This window comes from Aspergillus wentii, assembly GCF_001890725.1.
Source record: "Aspergillus wentii DTO 134E9 unplaced genomic scaffold ASPWEscaffold_1, whole genome shotgun sequence".
Taxonomy (NCBI): Eukaryota; Fungi; Ascomycota; class Eurotiomycetes; order Eurotiales; family Aspergillaceae; genus Aspergillus; species Aspergillus wentii.
This window is the reverse complement of record NW_024467832.1, coordinates 2,800,834-2,820,968: the sequence shown is the minus strand read 5'-3', so window position 1 is coordinate 2,820,968 and position 20,135 is coordinate 2,800,834. Positions and strand designations below refer to the sequence as shown.

General features: G+C 50.9%; 7 protein-coding genes across 7 annotated transcripts; 4 read left to right on the top strand and 3 right to left on the bottom strand.

Annotated features, from left to right (window-relative positions):
- The first annotated feature begins 29 nt into the window (after window positions 1–29).
- Window positions 30–1,247, top strand: ASPWEDRAFT_244996 (uncharacterized protein). The gene is made up of 3 exons (XM_040832622.1): window positions 30–321; window positions 411–803; window positions 855–1,247. The coding sequence occupies exons 1-3, from the start codon at window positions 163–165 to the stop codon at window positions 1,020–1,022; spliced, it is 720 nt and encodes a 239-aa protein (XP_040694777.1). The 5' UTR covers window positions 30–162; the 3' UTR covers window positions 1,023–1,247.
- Window positions 1,088–3,815, bottom strand: ASPWEDRAFT_245001 (uncharacterized protein). Its single transcript, XM_040832623.1, has 3 exons — window positions 3,369–3,815; window positions 3,078–3,322; window positions 1,088–3,028 (listed from the first exon to the last, which is right to left on the bottom strand). Exons 1-3 carry the CDS (start codon window positions 3,537–3,539, stop codon window positions 1,153–1,155), a joined length of 2,292 nt encoding a protein of 763 aa, XP_040694776.1. The 5' UTR covers window positions 3,540–3,815; the 3' UTR covers window positions 1,088–1,152.
- A 648-nt stretch (window positions 3,816–4,463) lies between these two features.
- On the top strand, window positions 4,464–7,486 carry ASPWEDRAFT_167132 (U3 snoRNA-associated protein UTP13; the record flags this gene model as incomplete). The annotated part of the gene is made up of 3 exons (XM_040830108.1): window positions 4,464–4,637; window positions 4,693–4,720; window positions 4,785–7,486. The coding sequence occupies 3 exons, from the start codon at window positions 4,464–4,466 to the stop codon at window positions 7,484–7,486; spliced, it is 2,904 nt and encodes a 967-aa protein (XP_040694775.1).
- A 229-nt stretch (window positions 7,487–7,715) lies between these two features.
- Window positions 7,716–9,685, bottom strand: spp2 (spliceosome ATPase-activating subunit SPP2). Its single transcript, XM_040832621.1, has one exon. The coding sequence runs from the start codon at window positions 9,475–9,477 to the stop codon at window positions 7,945–7,947; it is 1,533 nt and encodes a 510-aa protein (XP_040694774.1). The 5' UTR covers window positions 9,478–9,685; the 3' UTR covers window positions 7,716–7,944.
- A 1,741-nt stretch (window positions 9,686–11,426) lies between these two features.
- On the bottom strand, window positions 11,427–14,041 carry eaf1 (MYB and HSA domain protein). The gene has a single exon (XM_040832620.1). It carries the CDS (start codon window positions 13,669–13,671, stop codon window positions 11,512–11,514), a length of 2,160 nt encoding a protein of 719 aa, XP_040694773.1. The 5' UTR covers window positions 13,672–14,041; the 3' UTR covers window positions 11,427–11,511.
- Window positions 14,042–15,368: 1,327 nt separating this feature from the next.
- ASPWEDRAFT_124591 (putative 60S ribosome biogenesis protein Mak11) lies at window positions 15,369–17,295 on the top strand. The gene is made up of 2 exons (XM_040829192.1): window positions 15,369–16,499; window positions 16,556–17,295. The coding sequence occupies exons 1-2, from the start codon at window positions 15,579–15,581 to the stop codon at window positions 17,156–17,158; spliced, it is 1,524 nt and encodes a 507-aa protein (XP_040694772.1). The 5' UTR covers window positions 15,369–15,578; the 3' UTR covers window positions 17,159–17,295.
- A 509-nt stretch (window positions 17,296–17,804) lies between these two features.
- Window positions 17,805–19,477, top strand: ASPWEDRAFT_23208 (translation initiation factor eIF2 subunit gamma; the record flags this gene model as incomplete). The annotated part of the gene is made up of 3 exons (XM_040832450.1): window positions 17,805–18,334; window positions 18,402–19,388; window positions 19,447–19,477. 3 exons carry the CDS (start codon window positions 17,805–17,807, stop codon window positions 19,475–19,477), a joined length of 1,548 nt encoding a protein of 515 aa, XP_040694771.1.
- Window positions 19,478–20,135: the final 658 nt, after the last annotated feature.

Genomic DNA, 20,135 nt, shown 5'->3' with positions numbered 1-20,135 from the left:
TACACCACGTCATAATATCATCGTCTTGGATAGATGAAAATAAATTCACCTGTCCAGTGACTATCTACCCCATTTTGCCTGGTTTGCTTCATCTCGTATAATATCTTGGCATCAAAATACAAGAACAATTACCGGACCTTCTCATATACCATCGACTGAATCATGTCTCATATTCTAGACTGTCCCCATGAAATCCTCATCTGGATCTATCTCAGGCTGGAATGCATCACCGACGCTCTCCATCTCTCTCGATCATGTCGCCAACTGCATCACATCCTGAACCGTCCTCACGACCGTTTGAACATCTTCCTCTCCATAATTGTCAATTACTCCCAAGCCACATCCAACCAGCTGAAAGAAATAATATAGAAGAATATAAGAAAAAAAAAGAAGCTGATTAAAATCAACAGAATAACATCCCAACCCCCACCAGACCAGACAACGGCTGGATGAAATCCCACTTTGGCATCGACTCCATCTGGCAACCCACCGAATCCGACTTCCCACGAGACCTTACTGATCCCGACACTCGCTCATTTCTCACCACGGTGGGGTTCCCAGCTATGAAGCTCAAGATGAGCGGATTCGACTCGACGCATCTTAAGGACAGGGGACTTCTCCAGGCCTTCGATGCAGATGAGCTATACGGACTGCGGTATCCAGACGACGACTCCCCGCCTACGAATTTTGCGTTTCACTTCGCGAGTCTCGATCAGTGGATGGTGATGGTTGGCGGAGAGGATGGGGAGGTGGCGCTGTATGATCCTGATGGGTGGGATCATGCGGATGGGTATCAGGGACTGGTTGCGACTTCGTTGGGGAGGTTGGCGGTGCTGGCGTGGATGTTGGGTGAGGTTACGGAGAGGTTGGATGTGATTGTTCCTGAGAGTGTTGGGGATGAAGAGAAGCAGGAGGAAATGCAGCAGGCTGTGTTGGGGAGATTGAGAGAAAGGATGGTGGAGTATGATGATTGTGTCGAGGAGTGTAAGTTCTGGGATGGTGTTTTTGAGGCTTTTGAGTAGATCTTTTCTTGTCTATATGAACTTGTCTATGGTAGTCTATGTGATTTGATTCGGAATAATACTATACAAGAAGCTTAGAGTATCGTGTAATTATAAAATGTAGTGTCACCAATCCGACTATGAATTATGATTATAGAGTCCCCCAACCGCAGAACTTCCGGCCAATCTTAATGGCTGTCCCTGATATCACTCCCCATACGCTTGCATTCACTGCCGCTTGTACGCCCATCATCAGAGCGAGCTTGCCCATGTATGCCAGAGTATCGGATCGAGAGCCACCCCCGCCCCATACTCCAAGCCCACGGACATCAGAGTGCAGAAGTGCAGAGGATCCGGTCGACGAAAGGTAGGACGAAGCGAGAGAGCGGAGATAGAGAGACTCGAGGGGAATGAAGAGCACGGTGGTGATCATGGACGCGAGATGAGAAGCAAGAGAGTCGACCGGGTGGGATGAGAGTATTGTCACCCTGTGAGCAAGAGAGGGGACGTTTGTCGTTGGCTGTTGAGGAATGTGGGAATTCGATGTGGGTGGTCGCTGTTCCAATTCAGAGTGGTTGTCGAAGATTGTTTCTTCGGGAGCTGGGTCATGGGCTTCTTCCTGGCTTGTTTCCTCGACACCGTTGGGTAGGATGTTGGCACGATTCGAAACTGGTGCTTCACTGGGAGGCTCGACGGGTGGTTGTTCTGGTACTGTATTTGGGTGCGGACTTTGAATCTCAGAGACGGCAAGGCTATCCCCTACCACTGGAGTTGCCCCAGTTGTCAGGTTAGATAGACCATCGCTGTCGATCCCGTCCGAGTTCATAATGGCAGAAAGATTCTGGCCTTGGTTGGACAAAATATTATCAAGGAACTCGGTGATTGACCTCCTACGGTCAGTTGGCGATCCGGTGGGGCGTATCCCTTCATTTTCAATACCAGTCCTGGGATTAAGCTGGTTCTGGTTCTGGGAATTGCGATTGCCCAAGAGCTCCAGTTGCATCGTGATGATGTCCGAGTTTTGATGAATCAACGAAGCTCGAACACGAGGTGATGTAGGAGGGGAGGTTTCAGGAGAGGATGGGCGGGAGAAGAGTGTATTCGATCGAGAGTTTCGCCGACTTCCAACAACCTCCTCCCCCCGATTAGGCCCCTGGTTGGTCGGTGGACGAGAGGCATCGCCCGTAGAAGGCGCAGATCTCGCTCGCCCCAGCGGAGCCATCTCTGAAAAGTAGTCACCACTCATTTGATCGGGCGAATGCGACATGCGGTTTTCTTCGTTCGACAATAGCTGGTCCCCATTGAAAACCGAGCCCAGCTCGGGCGTTTGTACAGAGACTGTTGGTCCAGGAGAGCTAGTTCGAGCACCTTCATCATAGCCCCGAGGAGCCTGTTCGGGTGTTCGTGGGGGTTCGTTCGACTGTTGCTGCAACAAATGGGTTCGAGATTGGGCGGCGCCCAGCTCGCTCTGGAGCTCTTCAATGCAGTGACGCAGAGATTCTATTCTCTCCTCCTTGGGAGGGGCGGCTGACTGATCCGTTTGTCTAGACCAGGAACCAAACCATGACGATACCCACCCTCGGAAAACAGACAATTCGTAGGCTACATCTTCCCAAAAGGTTAGATGGTTGCGACGGTTCTCTTCTTCTGATCTACGTCCAAGCGTAGGCACCATCCAGTCAATGAGGTCGTTTTCAAAGGCCACTCTGATAGACAGCTCATCTGCAAGGCTGGGCTTCGGTAGTCGTCGACGGATTAATCTGTAGAGCCTTATCTCTAGTATTGGACGCAAGTAGACGTAGAAATAAACCAGGAGAGCAGGTGTTTTCACCAATCCCAAAGCAAATGTGCTCAAAGATCCAGCAGAAAGATCTGTTGGTAGAGGAGGCAATTGCACTGAGGCAAGTTCTCCGAATGGAATAAATAGCTGAGCACCCGGTATGGCGTACGGATGGACTAGATGGAGAGATTGTAAAAGGGAGTACATGTATGTCTGCACAGCGACAACAAGCAGAGTTCCTCTCGCCCTGTGAATTGATCAGTTACCAGTCCCATATAAGTGGCATAAGCACTTACGCAGAATGGAACATGAATAAGAAAGACTGCATAATCCGAGAGTAGAGGCTATCAGAAGAAGGATCCACAAGTTGATTCTGCAAAAAGCAGACCAAACGCTCCAAAGGATGATGTCGGCAAATTGACAGGCATGTTGACACTGCCCAGGTAGGAATTCCAGCGAAATAGAACCCCAGTATCCCAACAGAAGAACGCTCAAAGCTTATGATGTTCATGAGGGGGGCATGGGTATATCTCCTGAAGGTCTGAATGACATCAGCTATGGCTCCTGTGGGAGTAGATAGAACTCACCTGTATTCGCCCTGTGAGCGAAGAGGTCCACCATGATCCGAGAAATACTGTGACTTGGTCCAACGTCGCCATGACCAGCCCGTAATCATTCTCAGCGGCGATCAGGTCGATTTTCTGCTGTTCGTTGGAAATGCCAACACTGCCATCCTCGCCACTGACGACAATACCCATCGTAGAGAGAATGTCATTCTTAGCTCTGCGAAGGTCTTTCCCGAATACCTTTGATTCAGGATTGACAGGATGGCCTCTTTCATCATAATGCTGGACATAATCGTCGGTATGGAGAGGCGAGACCCTGCGCTGTACCGAACCAGATTGTTCACCAGTAGAATCGGCTGGCTGTTCTGGAGCTTCGTATGGCGATCGGCCCTTTATTATAGTTAATACTATATCTTAAAAAGATGGGAAAAGAAAAAAAAAAAGGATAAAGAGCAAATTGAAGCTTTGAGGGAGAGGCATAGCCAGTATAAGTACAATACACGAGGGACACGTAGCAGAGCGCGTGTTATAACGGTCCACAATAAAATCCAAATAACATCAGAAAAGTAAGAACATTAATAAAGAAACGTCCAAGCTACATCAAGTAACATATGACTCCAAAGCCATCGATATACTAAACAGGAAATAGAGAGTTTTGAAGCCTACCAGAGCGAGCCGATTCATATAAGCTTGTCGCCCCATTGCGTGCAACTATGTGCTCTTGAGTCATCGGTAACCCGTCACAATGCCATTTACGAGCACCAGATGGCCTGAAACAAAAACCAAAGCGTCCACTTGGTTGGGAGGGGGAAATGGAGAGAAAAAGCAATCAAACGCAGTCCTCATCATCGTCGATCGTGCCAAAAGGAGCGGCGGTGATCACGTGGTCGCCTGCTGCGGCAGTCGCGCTTGGGCGCACGAGCCAACGTTTATCTTTTCCGTGCAAACAAAGCAAACATTTCAAAAAAAGATGAAAAGTTCCCGAATGAAGCGCAGTGCGACGGACGCTGTCGACGATATTGAACAGTCCAAGATCCGGTTTTTGTGCAGATTCTTTCAAATAGATGATGGCGCGATAGATGTCCAGTGATTCTGCCGTCGAAATACCCCGCAATCATGTCCAAAGCCGTCGTTAAAACGACCTTCGAGGCGTCTCGCACGCTTCGTCCCATATACACCGGAGGAAGTACTGCGCTGGATGCAAGTGGCCGTTTGCTGGTGACTTGTGTTGGTGAGGATGCAGTCGTGGTGGATCTTGAGACTGGTGACCAGCTCACCAGCCTTGAAGGAGTGCGTTTCTCTGATCTTTGTTGTCTGATTGCAAATTACTGACCTGGTTGCTTAGGATGGAGAGGTTATCACCAGCTTAGCGAGTATGCATTTCTATGCCATTGCTTTTACGGATTTCTCTTTCAATAATACTGACTTCGCATCTAGTCACGCCATCTGCCTCCCATGTCATCGCTTGCTCGCGATCCATGTCTATGCGCATTTACTCTCTGACGCCATTCGACGAATCTTCACAAACTCTTAAAGCGAAACTCGTCAGGACCCTCAAGCCCCATACAGCTCCCGTCGTGACAACTGCAGTCGACTCTACCGGAACATTGCTAGCAACTGGTGGTGCGGATGGTACCATCAAGGTCTGGGATATCAGAGGTGGTTATGTCACCCACACTTTCCACGGCCACGGAGGTGTCGTGTCGGCACTGTGCTTCTTCGAAGTTTCCGCCCAAGATGCCGACCAGTCTAGCTCTAAGAAAAAGAAGTCGAAGAAGATCTCGGATGATTCTGATGATGAGGACATGGGCGATGCAAACACCACAGCAGGATTTCGACTTGCATCTGGAAGCGAGGAAGGCAAGGTGCGAGTGTGGGACTTGAACAAACGCAAGCCGATAGCAACTTTCGAATCTCATGTTTCTGTTGTCCGGAGCCTTTCATATTCACCTGCAGAGAACGCATTGCTCTCTGCCAGTCGAGACAAGACCGTTATCGTGTGGGACGTCCGCACATGGAAAACACGCAGAATCATTCCTGTTTTGGAAAGCGTTGAAGCTGCAGCTTTTGTCGCCGACAGCGGTTTGTGCTTGGTGGGAGGAGAAAATGGAAAACTGCGCGTGTGGGACTGCAATCGAGGAAGCGAAATCACTCACGAACAAGAAGCCGGTCCGGAGTTCGAGGCCGTGGTGGCCATCCAATATTCCCCTGGCATGCCATTCGCAATGACAGTCCATGCCGATCAGACTCTCAAAATCCATTCATTGGAGGCATTGACAAATTACAAGCCTGGGTCTACCCTGGAGCCTTTGACAACCGTCAGACGTATTTCAGGAAACGACGACGAAATTATTGATCTGGCATATGTTGGTCCAGATCGATCAATGGTTGCTTTGGCCACCAACACTGAGAGCATCAGAGTGGTCTCGGTAGGCCCATCAGCAGACCGGCCTTCTGCATCTGGTGAGGCGGAGGAATTCTTTGGTGCCGATGTCACTTACCTAGAAGGCCACGACGACATTATTATCTGTCTTGATGTGGACTGGTCTGGTCATTGGCTAGCCACCGGTGCAAAGGATAACACAGCCCGCTTGTGGCGCCTCGATCCAAAGACATCTTCATATACCTGCTTTGCCGTCTTTACGGGTCATGCTGAGTCCCTGGGAGCTATCAGTCTTCCCCGAGTGCCACCCCCTGCTAACACCCCTGCACGCAATGATCCTTTGAACCACCCTCCCTCTTTCATGCTTACTGGCTCGCAAGACCGCACTATCAAACGATGGGATACTGGCAAGCTGGCCCCTCTTAAGTCTTCGAACCCACACTCCACGAAAGCCATCTTTACCCGGAAGGCCCACGAGAAAGATATCAATGCCCTTGACATCAACCCTTCAGGTACCCTGTTCGCTTCCGCTTCTCAGGACCGTACCGTGAAGATTTGGTCTGCAGAGGATGGCTCTGTGGTGGGTATTCTTCGTGGGCACAAGAGAGGCGTTTGGTCTGTCCGCTTCTCTCCTCAAGACACTCCAGCAATCAACTCGAGCGCTCCGAGCGGCTCAAATAGAGGCATGGTCCTGACTGGATCTGGTGACAAGACCGTCAAACTCTGGAGTCTCTCCGACTACAGCTGTCTTCTCACTTTCGAGGGCCACACAAACAGTGTCCTTAAGGTGCTGTGGCTCCCTCCCCCTGATCTGTCCAAGAAAGAAGATGACGACGAGGATGAAGATGCACAGGCATCGCACAATGCATCGACGCAAGCCCGTCCCCTGGTCGCCTCTGCTGCTGCGGATGGCCTGGTGAAGGTCTGGTCCCCCTACACAGGTGAACTGGAGACCACTCTCGACAACCATGAAGACCGAGTCTGGGCCTTGGCCAGCCCTACACCATCTGGCACGCGTACTGATGCCCAGTCATCCTCGCACGTTGCCTCGCCATACGCTCTCGCCTCCGGCTCTGCCGACTCTACTGTCACCTTCTGGACCGACACCACATCTGCAACCTACACCGCAGCAGTCAGCGCCAACTCTGCCCGTGTCGAGCAAGATCAACAATTGCAGAATTACATTCGAGCCGGAGCCTACCGTGAAGCCATCACGTTGGCTCTTCAACTCAACCACCCTGGTCGACTACTCTCCCTCTTTACAACAGCGATTGACGCTGCGGATGACCCATACTCCACTGCCGAAGACAAATCCGCGCGCGAGAACAGCTTGACCGGCGACCCCTCCATCGACGAGGTTCTCCAGTCCCTCGACCCCAACAACCTCCGCAGTCTGCTGCTTCGACTACGGGACTGGAACACCAACGCTCGCACTTCCCGTGTTTCGCAGCGCATTCTCTTCGCCTTGTTCAGATCGTACCCCGCATCGACATTTGTCGACCTCGCAACTGCCAGCATGGCCAAGCGCGGCGGTGACAGCCGCACTGCCGCAGGAATGAAGGACATCCTGCAGGCACTAGCGGTGTACACGGAGCGTCATTACCGCCGAGTCGAGGAGCTGACTGACGAGAGCTACCTCGTTGAGTGGGTGCTGGGAGAAATGGACGGTGGTGTCGGGCTTGGAGGTTTGAGCATTTCCAATGGGGATGATGAAGTGCCGGAGCATGAGAAGGACGTGGTCATGTTGGGTGTATAGAAGCAACAAGTTAGAACCTCTGTACTGATAGACAAGGTATTGCGTGTTCGGGCTGTTGCGAAATACTGGCGCATTTCTTGGGGGGAGTCTTGTTTTTGCATTTGCATCTGAATTAATCGTTGGGAGGGAAATATAAAAGCTATATCATGAATGTTATTTATCTTCTGGCCATTCCTCTTCCTTCTTATACTCGTCCGACTTGAACCATACCTGGCGCAGTTTCGTCCATTGATTCCAATAACTGCCCCAGCAGGTAGGCTCACTACTTTGAAATGGCTATCATAATTCATCAAGGCATCAAGCTCTTATATTTGACCCAAATTGTGATCACTATGGGTATCAAGAAATCCTAGTAATATAATACAAACGCTGTGATAACACGTCTTCAGATCCAAATAGCGACATCAAAGGTCTAAATTTCTATGCCCAAATTTCCCATGAGTGCTGCTTCCTTCACCTTATCTATCATCGCGTCTTCTTCTCCGGTGAGAGTCACGGTCACTGTCTCGATCCCTGTCACGGTCCCGGTCCCTTCTAGAGGACGAATGTCTTGACGAGCTGTAGCGGTCGTCATCACGGTATCTGTGGCTCCTGTCTCGCGACCTATCTCTATCACGGCGACGTTCACGATCATGGTCCCGGTCCCGGTAGTAACGATCGTCTTTTCCATCTTCATCATCATACCTCTTGCGTCTGGAATGGCGATCTCCAGACGAGCTTCTGTCTCGCCGTGATGAGCCTGACTTGCGTCTGTCGTAGCGGTCACTGTCATCGCCTCTGTCGTAGTCGCGTCTTCGAGAATCCCTATCCCGATCTCTATCGCGGCCGCTCTTTTCCAGATTGCGATCCCGCCTGTCTCGCCATTCATCATCGTCTTTCTTTGATTTGGCCTCCTTTTGCAAAGCAGCGAGTTCGTCTTCTGTAACGTACTCGCCCGTGTTTTTGTTCCTCATCATAACAGGCATATAGACACCCTCAGTGCCACCTTTGCCTTCTTCACCCTCCCCGGCCTTCCTGGCACCTTTGCGCATAGCAGCTTTCCCCCAGGCACCGATCTCTGCCTCCGCCCCCTTGCCACCGGATACATCCTTCGCACCAATTCCGAGATACCCAGGCCGTCGTTCAGGAATGCGAGGCTTCTTTGCTTTTTCGGCATCTGCAGAACTGCCGTAGTTACCTCGTCCAATCGATTGGCCATCTTTCCAGCCCATGCCCCGCAACAACGCAGCTCCAAACTCCTCCACCGGGATCGCATTATACTGGTCCAACGACGCGGGCTCGGGGCGTGAGGCAACGTCAGTACGGAACGAACTCGTCTCGTCGTAACGCCCGCCGGTACCATCTTCTTCATCCTGGTCATGTTTGGAAGATTCAATAACGAGGTCTGTTCTTCCTTCCGTCTCCCCCTTAGTGTCACGAATAAGCGCTTGCAGTGCGATTTCATCATCCGTGAGTGGCTTTGGAGGCGGCGTTGCGGGCTCTGCGTCTTGCATCGGTTGATCGCGATCCTCCTTCGCCTCGTCCGTACTGGGTTTCGCAAAACTAAGTCCATACGACATACTCGGCCCCTCTTTGTCAACATTATCGCCGATGTCTACTCCCCGTTTCTGCGCTTCTTGCAACGCTTGGACCTCCTTTGGTAATAGATTCTTCCCTTTAGGCCTTCGGTGGTTTGTGCCAGCTCGGTCCCGCCAATTGTTTCCACTCGCGACCTGGATTACCAGCGGTTGCTTCTCGTTGCTTGATTGTCCGTCGGCGGTGATGACGCTGCCAGTGTTTGTGTCGAAGCCAGTCACGGCTTCATGAACTGGTGCGCCTTCCTCCTCTTCGGAATCATCGTCGTGGAGCTGATGGGGTCTGCGCGGAAGGGTTCGATTCGAGGATTCGTTCGCTCGTCCTGAACTTTGAAGGTTGAACGAGGCCTTCTTGGGTGGTCCATTTGATCCTAGTGAGAGGGAAAATGGCTTCTTGTTTTCCCGCGACGAGGACATCGCGAATTTCCCTTGCTTTGGGGTTTGTTTTTCGGATAGAGTGACCACCAAGAATCCCAAAAGCTTCTGGTTATATGAAAGGAAATGACAAGCTCGAAGCTGTCAAGGTCAAGATTCGCCGTCCATGAGATCTGCATGAAAGAGGCGGTGCGAGTGGCAAATGCTAAGCGCGCGCTAATTTAACATAGCATAACATCGAAGAATTACGCACGAAATTATGAGACAATGACCTAAATATCTACGAGAGAAAGTAAATGCCCTTCGATATGGAAATATTATTCAACGGAACTAATCGTACAATCCATGTTCATTGAAATCCCCTTGTGGATTCATCCATTCCAAATAAAAAAAAGCCTCCCTGAGTACATAACAGTACTATGGCATCCATCCTATCAATACAAGTAGTACAAAAAAAGGCCCGAAATAACTCCTGGCTCCATGTCCATGCATGCCAGCAGATCGGGTAATATTCCAGCGTTTACGCTGATAAAACATCAAAAATGAAAAAAGAAGAAAAAGAGGAAAATAGCAACAGGGTTCGCGGAAGTATGAGAGAAGATATAGGGAGGGAAACAGGTGAAGTGACGGAGAAAAAAGGCGTCAGGGGACCATAACATTGCATATCATCGGGAAAGTAGCCGGGAACAAAACTGGGGAGTAATAAAAAGAGAGGTACGGGGAAGAGGAATATTTACAGGTGAAGTAGAAGTAATCAGGCACAACGAGCACAAACACCGGGTATGTTTTTCACCCATGGGCTTCTAGCCGCTCGCGGTCTGAGCCTGTGGGGGATGGGGACTCTTGTTGGGCCCCGGCACTTGACCAGCCTGGGAGCTTCCACTGCGCTGTGTCTGCGGTGTCCCGCTTCGGCTTGGCTGAGGAACATTACCATTCACAGCAGGTGAACTGGTAACGCCCACACGGTTCTGCTGGGCGGGCTGCGGAACACGCATCATGGGGGAGAATCCCTGAGCCTGAGGGGCTTGCATCCCGGGGCCGCCATTCATGTTAGGCTGGGGAGGAGATTGAAAATTCCCGTCATGCGACACTTGATAGTTGTTGGCTTGGTGAGAGGCCATGTTGCCCGAAGCAGCATTCATAGCCATTTGGGACATGCGGTGCTGCTGGTATTGGTGTAATCGGTCCGTGGCCAGCTTGTTCACTTGCTCTGGAGTCATGTTGGGGTTGTTCCGCTGGATCTGGCTTTGGATGCTGCTGATGGTCGGGACCACACCACTTGATAGAGGGTTTGGTTGGCCCATTCGAGGGGAGGGTGTGGAAACTCCCTGGGGGGTGCTGTTGTGGAAAGATGGGCTTTGCATCCCACCGCTAGCCTGGAGAGCAGCAATCATAGCCGGATTATTCGGCGTGCCGTTGACATTGGGCATGTTGAGATTCGGAGAGTGAGGTCCCTGAGGTCCGAACTGCTGTTGGCTGTGGAACTGCTGTTGAGGCTGTTGAGGTTGGGGTTGAGACTGTTGGTGTGGTTGTGGTGGCTGCTGTTGCCTGGATTGTAAGATACGCTGCTGCTCTTGCAGACGATTCGCTTCCCGCATAACCCGTGCATTGTCCGGAGATGCCTGCATGGGCATACCAGGTCGTGCGCCGTTGGGCTGTTGCATCCCGGACTGAGGCATCATCTTCATTGCCATCGCATTAGGGGGCAAGGGAGTATTAACGGGTCCACCATTAGGCATCCCCTGGATAGCTGCCGGCCGGGCTTGGTTAACGCCAACAGCAGGCGGCATCCCATTGGGAATCCCATTTGATGTGTTACCAGGCATGGCTGGTGTTCCAGGGTTGTTAGGCATGCCATTTGGATTCCGACCGGGAGGAACATTTATTATCGGCTGCTGATTAGGCATCTGACCAGTGCGCTGAGCAGCCAAGCTCGCCTTCAAGCAGGATTAGATACTTTTCAAGCCAACATCATTCATAGTGAAGCTTACCCTTTGTTGAGCAATCATCTGCTGTCGGTACTGCTCCTGCCTCTCCTGCAGTTTCATTTCCCGGTCGTACTTGAGCCGACTGAATTCAGCGGGAGACGAAATTGGCGGTTTTGGCTGGGTGGCCTCGTTGGCTTTCCTCAGAGAAGCCAAGTGAGAAGCTACGTAGATTGTCAGTCAATTGGCGAATTTGTGATAGCCAGTTTCGGTGCTTACCATGCTGCTGTTTCTGGAGCATTGTCTCTCGCTTCTTAGCCAGTTTCCGCATAGCATCAAGTAATGCAAGATGCTTAGAAGATCTTCTCCGGTCAACTCGCACAGGTTGGGTTGTCCTTCGGCGAACTGGCGGCTGGGGCTGAGGGTTGTTACCCTGTTGCGACTGCTGCTGCTGCTGCTGCTGTTGTTGTTGCTGCTGTTGGGCAGCTTGTTGTTGTGCCAGCACAGTGCGTTGAGCCGTTTCCAGCCTTTGGTGATAAGCTCGGAAGTACTGGGTTTTCGACATGTCTGCGGGCAGTCCTTCCAACCCAATCCAACGCTCAAAACATTCCCAGGGAGTACGTCTCTCCGCACCAGAGGTGAATTGTGACGACGGTGTAAGGCAGCTGGATATGAGGGACCAGTTGTACGAATAATCCTTTACCAGGCGCCGTAGCTCGTCATCTTCCAAATACGTCCACTGAGACGATTGCCTTGACTCGAAAAAGCCAATGGACGGCATCGGATGTTCTGTTGGGGGTCTGAAAGAATGCCCTGGATGAATTCGGTCACGAATATGCTTATTCTCCGGCCGGAAGAGTGCGACATTAGTCTGTTCAGGCGGAAGATCCAAAATTTGCTGTTCCGGCTCAGGCTCATATTGTGAGTAATCATATCGGCTACGCTTCCTCGCCGGTTCGCCGTCATGGAAACTAATCTTGCCGAAGGCGTACTTCGAGACGGGAAGAATCTCCGTTTTCCATGCAGAATCTGGGGGTTCTTTGAATGTCGGCATGTTTGTGTCCGGGGCGATTGTAACAGGGGAATATATTGGCAGTTCGTCGAGCAGCTTTTCTGCAACAGGGGTCATGTCAAGTGAGAACGTGAACTCATCTGACCCAAGAGAGAAGATAGCAGCCGGAGCAACCGTATCACGCAAATCATGACGGGGTTCATCATTAAATCCATCGCTCATTGAATCGTCTTCAGTTGAAGGTACGAGATCTGGGGTAGGGTGAGAAACCCCCATCGTTTCATCGCCCAATTCTTCTGGGGGTGAAATCATGTTCATCTTTTGATCGTTGGCTGATTGAGCTTTTGGTGAAGGAACCTTGACGGGTACACGAAGTAATGCCCGGTGGTCTTCATCACTATTGACATACTCCGCACACCAATCTGCACAGCTTTTCGCCGCTGCGATCTTCCATTTTCGTTCTTCTCGGAAGTCCGTACGCATCCATTTCATATGATCCAGAAGTACATCCCAGTGAGTCCCCTGCCGAGGAGGCTCGACCGAGCGCTTCAACTGACGAAGAGGCCACCTGTTCGCGTTCTGCAATGCATAGATGCGGCGGAGTGTACGGCAATCCATCTGCTCCTGGTATTCCAGAAGATGATTCTCGGTATTCAAGGTCTTGTGAGCCGAAGCAAGAAGTGTGTTGAGGTTCGTTCCCCGCGGAGGTGCGTAGGCCTTGTTTTGGAACAAAGTGAAGAGATAATCTTGCTCGTCGTTTAGCCTGACTAGATCACCAGCATTCTGGCGGACCATGTCCATGAGATCGTTCTTTTCCTGCTGTTGCTGCTGTTGCTTAGGAAAAACAACCGTGGAGAGCTTGGTTCTTTCTTTTTCTCGCTCTTTTCTGTCCTTGAAGCGCATCCTTGCTGGGGACTCGGGCTGGCCTTTATCAACAGATGCAGCCCTCGTCGGTTCTGCAGGCTTCTCAGCATGGGTTTTCTCAGTGTGTGGGAGCGGTTTCGGCGTCTCCCCGAGGATCTCAGAAACTGATTTATGGCGAATGGCCCCGGAGGATACTCTTGTGGTCATCCTCTCAGGTTGCGTTGGCCCAGTTTGGACAGGAGCTGCTTGAGGTTTCTTGACTACTGTAGGAGTCGAAGGCGTTGCTTTAGTGGCTGTCTCAACAGAGGGAATAGTCTGCTCCGGATGTGCTTGCGCTGGAGTAACAGGCTCTGTCGCTTGCGCTTCAACCGCCTCATCAGTCTTTTTCGATTCAGCCGCAGTAGATGGTGGTGCCAATTCCTGTACATCTGTCATTTGGTCTTCGGCGGCAATTGGCGGGACAACATTTTCTTGGATAACTTCGTTTGATGAAGGGTAACCACCATTATTGCCATCGCCAATTGACTTGCTCGCGGTGACGGTGCTTTGCTGGAGTGACTGTGCCTCCTCTAGGCGAAGCTGCTCGTCCGGCGTAGATGGAACCAAATTCGGTGGCGCTTGCGTGGGCTTGCCATGGCTTGAGCCCTGAAGCTGATCCGCAGCTTCATTTACCTCTTCAGCAGGGCTAGTGTCGGGAGAAGCAGTAACAGGGACAGGGGTATTATTCGAGTAAGGGCCTGCCGAAGAGACTGGAGAGATGGGTTGTTCGGTGAACTGGGTGGAAGGTCCCAAAACGAGAGAAGGGCGCTTGTCATGTTTCTTCTGAGCAGAGACTTCTTGGGCCTTAAGTGACGGGGGAGCACCTGTGGGAGTCAGGGCCTTCCGATTTGGAGACACACTAACATCTGTAGAGTCGTGTTCCTGACTGCTCAGAGGTGTCTTCGGCGCATAAGCGTTGGCTTTCTGCTCAGACTTTGGTGACTGTACGGCCGCGGAAGTAGACCTTTCGATTTCCTGTGAAACGTCCGGGGCGATACCAGGCACGCTGGTTTGAATAGGAGGCACCACACTTGGCTGCGCAGGCTCCGTGCTGGGGCGTTTCTCCTCTACTACATGCTGGCTCGTCGCCGCAGGCTGATCGACGCCCACAGGCTCAGGTTGAGGAACATTAGCTTCTAATCCCTTTGCTGGACTGGCATCAGCACCATCCTGAGCTTTAGAGACTGGTTCTGTTGCCGGTGGCACAGTCTCCTTAGCTTCAGGGCGCGGTACGATGGCTGCATAGTCAGGCAGAGGCGGGAGAGTGGCTTCATTGAAGTAGCGACCTCTAATAGAGCATCAGTAAAGCAATTATAACATGTTGAGAAGCATATGAAAATGAACAAAAAGCAATCCAAGATATTTCAATAAGACTGTAGAGTAATGCAATAAAGGAACTTACTTAGAAAGGTCGTTGGCGTCCAGAAACGCCTGTTCCTTTTGCTGATATAGAGAGTCGGCCGGAGCGCGCTCGGTCGCGCCCGCAAAGCCCACGGTCGCAAAGTAGAGCTCGCTCAATTTGCGCTTCCGCGACAACAAACAACGTCTGAAATTCCAAGTTAGCGATAATTCGATATAATTCGTGTCCGCAGTTTAGATTAAATTAGTGGGGTAAAAAAGAAAAAATACTTACGCGATCTCATCGTTCTTAGACCGGAGGAGCTCGTCACGGAGCATCGAGTCTATTTCGCGAACACAGCATCCGATTAACGCGCTAAAAACGAGGGGGATGGGTTGAGCGAAGTCATCCAGATGGAAAAAATCGCTCAAAAATGATAAAATAGATGGTGTTGTGCTGTTACGAGATGCAGAAGACCAGACGCGAAGATTTCACTTGAAGGGATTTTGGGGGGGAAATGTGACTTTTGACGGGTAGTACGGGTTGGTTGGTTAGGAGTGACTGCGTGGTGATATGGGAGAGTGCCGGGAACAGCGCGCGCAAAGCAGGGAGAGACGGACTTGGTTCAGGGAGGCAGCGCCATACAAAAAAAAGTAAGAGAATCACTTAGGAGGGGGCAAGAAAAATTGAAGCCTGAGGCAAGGAAGAGGACGAAACTCCCTTGCCTCCCCAAATACCAGAGCGGATTCTGGGGATGCCTGAGGCGGGCGTTTCTTTGCTTTGAGGCACGCCAAGAGTTGCCGCATTGGGCTGGTTAGGTCCTCACCGCCCCGGTTAGTCATCATGCGATAACGGTCTAGCTCCGGCAGAAAAAAAAAGTTGGTCTATTCCGCTGGGACTGAAGTTGGTATACACAGCTCACCACGACAAGTTTTATTGGACAATTTTCCCTCATTATTCAAACATGGGTAAGCGCAAGATCGACGAGACTGTCAAGGAATCCCAGGTTTCTGGGAAGCCCTCCAAGGTGGTCAAATCTACAACAAAAAGCTCGAATTCCGGCAGTCCTGCAGTCACTGTGCAAATAGTCACTGGCTCATATGAGCGAGTCCTACATGGCTTCACTGCAGGAGTTCCTTCATCTTGCCTCTCATCTGATGAAACCAAGGAATCGGCTTCCGGTGATTCTGTGGAATTCATGGATTCGTTTTTGTTTGAAGCCCACGCTTCTGCAATCCGATGCCTCGCTTTGTCCCCGCTCCCAAAGAAGGATTCGACAGAACCACCAAGAGTTATCCTAGCTAGTGGCGGAACAGACGAACGCATCAATCTGTATTCCTTGTCTGCCTCGCCTGCAGCCGTGAATGAGCAATACCCATCGGTCGCGACTCTCATTGGCAACAAGGTTCTCGAGAACCCCAAGAACCGCGAACTGGGTTCCTTGTTGCACCACTCTTCCAGTATCTCCGCTCTATGTTTCCCTTCGCGCTCCAAGTTCATGGCCGGCGCAGGGGATAACACCATCTCTGTTACCAAGACTCGTGATTGGTCCGTGGTTTCCTCGATTAAAGCTCCTCGCCCCAAGGTTCAGGGAAGACCCAGTGGTGATACGGCGCCTCCGGGAGACGCACCCTCGGGTGTCAATGATTTTGCGGTACACCCCAGCATGAAGCTGATGTTGAGTGTTGGACGAGGAGAAAAGTGCATGAGACTCTGGAATCTGGTTACAGGAAAGAAAGCTGGCGTGTTGAACTTCAGCAGGGAGATGCTACAGGGCGTCAAAGAGGGCAAATGGAGCACCGGAGAAGGCAGAAGGATTCTGTGGAACTCCAAGGGCGATGAGTTTGCCGTTGCATTTGAGTGGGGAGCTGTTGTCTTTGGAATCGTAAGTTTTCTTCCCCTGTGGTGGTAAGTAGTCTATCTAACTTTTTCTCTTCGCAGGATTCAACCCCAACCTGCAGGATCGTGCCAGGCCCTCGGAGTAAAATTCACCAGATGAAATATGTCGCGCTCGACCCATCAGCGGAAGATGGAGAGGAATTGTTGGCCGTTTCCACTGAAGACGGCAGGGTTATCTTCTTCTCGACTAAGAAACTACGAGAGTCAGAAGAGGAGGAGTGTTCCCTTCCCTATGGTGAGGCAGTTGCTCAGCTTGGTGGTAAGCCAGCTGGCCTACCAGGAAGAGTCAAGGACTTTGAAATTCTTAGCCTCAGAGACGAGTCCGTTGCTAGGAAAGACGATTTTTTGGTGGTAACTGGCAACAGTGATGGTATTGTGCGAGTATGGAAGCTGAGTGGAAAAGACCTTACGGGGCAGAGCAAGAAGAAGAAGGGCAGCAAGTCCAAGGATGAAAACTCTTCGGATGTCCGTCAAGTGGGTGCGCTCTTGAGCACTCATGAGACGAACAACCGGATCACTTGTCTCAAAGCATTCGTCATGCTGGCTCCTGAGGATCCCTCGACGCTTGAAGACTCTGAGGGTGATGATATATCCGATGATGAATTGAGTGCAGAGTCTTCCAGTGAGGAAAGCGATGCTGAATAGAGGCACATCATTGATGATGCTTTATCTACGACTACCTGTCCTATATACCCATCATGTTGATAGAGAGAAAAGTTAAGAATGTAACGATATATTTGAGGCTAAACCCTAAATCCACCAACTTTGAACCCAAGTATATCAACTCATATTTTGTAGCAGATGCTCGTATTAAACGAGTAACTATAATAATAACAAAATAATGCCATCAACATGAGCCTGAATCTTGGTTTTGAAGGGCAAACAGTGTGAGTCACCGAGATTTGTGGCAGTCGACAGGCAAAAATGCAGATTTCGACTGTACGCCACCATCTTGGCCAGCATTTACACAAAATAATCTTTCAGGACAAAGCTCACATTATCTAGATCCAAAATATGACCTACAGATGATATTCTTGCCGTTGTGAATCATAGTTAATCCAGTTGCCCGCAGACGCAAAGAGAGGCTCCCACCGCCCACTCGCACTCCACTGCACAAATCAGAACCCCACTGGCAAACCATATCATATCGCCTCCGTTCCAAGCAGCAAATTTCATTCAACATCAGAATAATACCCTCACCTCCCCTCCACCCAGCTTTTCCCCGCCAACGCCCCTCCCAGGCCATCCTTATTTTCGAACCGTTGCTGAATACGATTTTTCTATCGCAATCATGGCTGCCAACGGCGATTTTTCCGACGACGAATCCCAGCCCGGTTCCCCCATGCTGGATGCGAACGGCCACGATGACATTGAAGACCAGGAGCCTCTCGACCAGGAGGAGAAGCCCCTCAAGTCTGCCATGAAGAAGTCGGATGTGCCCTCTCTTCCCCAGCCCAAGCGGCCAGAGCTGCCCGAGCAGCCTGAACCAGACACCCTCGACCTGTCGACTTTGACCCCGTTGTCCCCCGAGATTATTGCGCGCCAGGCCACCATCAACATTGGTACCATCGGGCACGTCGCTCACGGAAAATCGACTGTTGTCAAGGCCATCTCCGAGGTGCAGACTGTCCGTTTCAAGAACGAGTTGGAGCGGAATATTACCATTAAGCTGGGTTACGCCAACGCCAAGATCTACAAGTGCGACAACCCTGAGTGCCCTCGACCGACATGCTTCAAGAGTTTCAAGAGTGAGAAGGAGGTTGACCCGCCGTGCGAGAGAAATGAGTGTGGTGGCCGGTATAGACTGTTGAGACACGTCTCGTAGGTGGACCCTAAATTTTGGATTTTCTCTTTCGCTGTGTCTGTTTGCTAACATTTATTCGAAAAGTTTCGTCGACTGCCCCGGTCACGATATTCTCATGAGCACTATGTTGTCAGGTGCCGCCGTCATGGACGCCGCTCTGCTTTTGATTGCCGGAAATGAAACCTGCCCGCAGCCCCAGACTTCGGAGCACTTGGCTGCCATTGAAATTATGAAGCTTAGCCACATCATCATCCTCCAAAATAAGGTGGACTTGATGAGAGAGGATGGCGCTTTGCAGCACTACCAGTCGATCTTGAAGTTCATCCGTGGTACTGTTGCTGATGGCTCTCCCATCATCCCCATCTCCGCGCAGCTCAAGTACAACATTGACGCCGTTAACGAGTACCTCGTTTCGCACATCCCCGTCCCCGTCCGTGACTTCACTGCCTCGCCGCACATGATGGTTATCCGTTCTTTCGACGTTAACAAGCCCGGTGCCGAGATTGACGAGCTCAAGGGTGGTGTTGCTGGTGGTTCCATCCTGACTGGTGTGCTCAAGTTGGGCGACGAGATTGAAATTCGCCCTGGTCTCGTCACCAAGGACGAGCATGGCAAGATCCAGTGCCGCCCCATCTTCTCCCGTGTTGTGTCCCTCTTTGCTGAGCACAACGACTTGAAGTTCGCCGTCCCCGGTGGTCTGATTGGTGTTGGTACTCGCGTCGACCCTACTCTCTGCCGTGCCGATCGTCTCGTTGGTTTCGTCCTGGGTCACCGTGGCCGTCTCCCTGCCATCTACACTGAGCTGGAGGTTAACTACTTCTTGCTGCGCCGTTTGTTGGGTGTCAAGACCTCCGACGGCAAGCAGGCTAAGGTTGCCAAGTTGACCAAGAACGAGGTTCTCATGGTTAACATTGGATCTACCGCCACTGGTGCTAAGGTTGTTGGTGTCAAGGCCGATGCGGCCAAGCTCAGCTTGACCAGCCCCGCTTGCACAGAGGTTGGTGAGAAGATTGCCATCAGCCGAAGAATCGAGAAGCACTGGCGTTTGATCGGATGGGCAAACATTGTCGCGTAAGTTTAATTGCTTTCTCCCCTCTGACAATTAAGATGAATCTGACCGTTTTAATAGTGGTAACACTCTCGAGCCTATCCTGAACTAAACAAGCTACTGCTTGTCAGGATTCTGCTAGCTCAGTCCGGCCCGGAGATCGCTGAACGAGATATGTTGAGGACTTCAACTGATGATATCCTCCATGGCTCTGACAGCATATCCAGGCGGTCAAGGCCAGGAATTAAAAAAAGAAAAGAAAAGTTTTTTTACGGTAACGAAAGAGAAAAATGAGAGCGTCGGAACTACCCCTGGATAGAGAACGCAGGAAGTCCAGTCATCCATCCATCCACCATGCTGGCGGCTTGGAAGAAAGGGAGCGTTGATCTGTACACGCCAGCGGCCATGTCTCACGGGACTCAAGCGACAACGAAGGCCGTAACTATGTCGAACAGCAAGCAGGATGAATGGAGGATTGGGAGATGAGTGACGTTGGCTTAGTAGGAATGACGAATCTACTTCCTTGATGTGTGTTATGAAGTTGCTTTGTGGACATCTTTTTCCCCATTTCTTTCTTGTTCTTTTTCATTTTTATTGTTCAATTTGCTTGCATAGGCCTATGTAGACGGTGCTATATAGGTAAACGATGAGATGCAATGGAAGTGTGAAGAATTGTCAGAACAGTATGAAATAAGACTACAGCCTAATTCAGCTCTATTTAATCATATCAATAGTAAATGAATTATTTATAGATGTCTGTTTATCGCCCT

Bases quoted from the DNA above. Each gene is read 5' to 3' on its own strand.
- spp2 (XM_040832621.1), bottom strand. From the start codon at position 9,477: ATGTCCTCGTCGCGGGAAAACAAGAAGCCATTTTCCCTCTCACTAGGA.
- ASPWEDRAFT_245001 (XM_040832623.1), bottom strand. From the start codon at position 3,539: ATGGGTATTGTCGTCAGTGGCGAGGATGGCAGTGTTGGCATTTCCAAC. The intron at 3,323-3,368 runs GTGAGTTCTATC...GATGTCATTCAG, and splicing joins CGCTCACAGGGCGAATACAG to ACCTTCAGGAGATATACCCA. The intron at 3,029-3,077 runs GTAAGTGCTTAT...ATCAATTCACAG, and splicing joins TTATTCATGTTCCATTCTGC to GGCGAGAGGAACTCTGCTTG.
- ASPWEDRAFT_244996 (XM_040832622.1), top strand. From the start codon at position 163: ATGTCTCATATTCTAGACTGTCCCCATGAAATCCTCATCTGGATCTAT. The intron at 322-410 runs GTCAATTACTCC...TAAAATCAACAG, and splicing joins ACATCTTCCTCTCCATAATT to AATAACATCCCAACCCCCAC. The intron at 804-854 runs GTTGCGACTTCG...ATGTTGGGTGAG, and splicing joins CGGATGGGTATCAGGGACTG to GTTACGGAGAGGTTGGATGT.
- eaf1 (XM_040832620.1), bottom strand. From the start codon at position 13,671: ATGACAGATGTACAGGAATTGGCACCACCATCTACTGCGGCTGAATCG.
- ASPWEDRAFT_124591 (XM_040829192.1), top strand. From the start codon at position 15,579: ATGGGTAAGCGCAAGATCGACGAGACTGTCAAGGAATCCCAGGTTTCT. The intron at 16,500-16,555 runs GTAAGTTTTCTT...TTCTCTTCGCAG, and splicing joins GAGCTGTTGTCTTTGGAATC to GATTCAACCCCAACCTGCAG.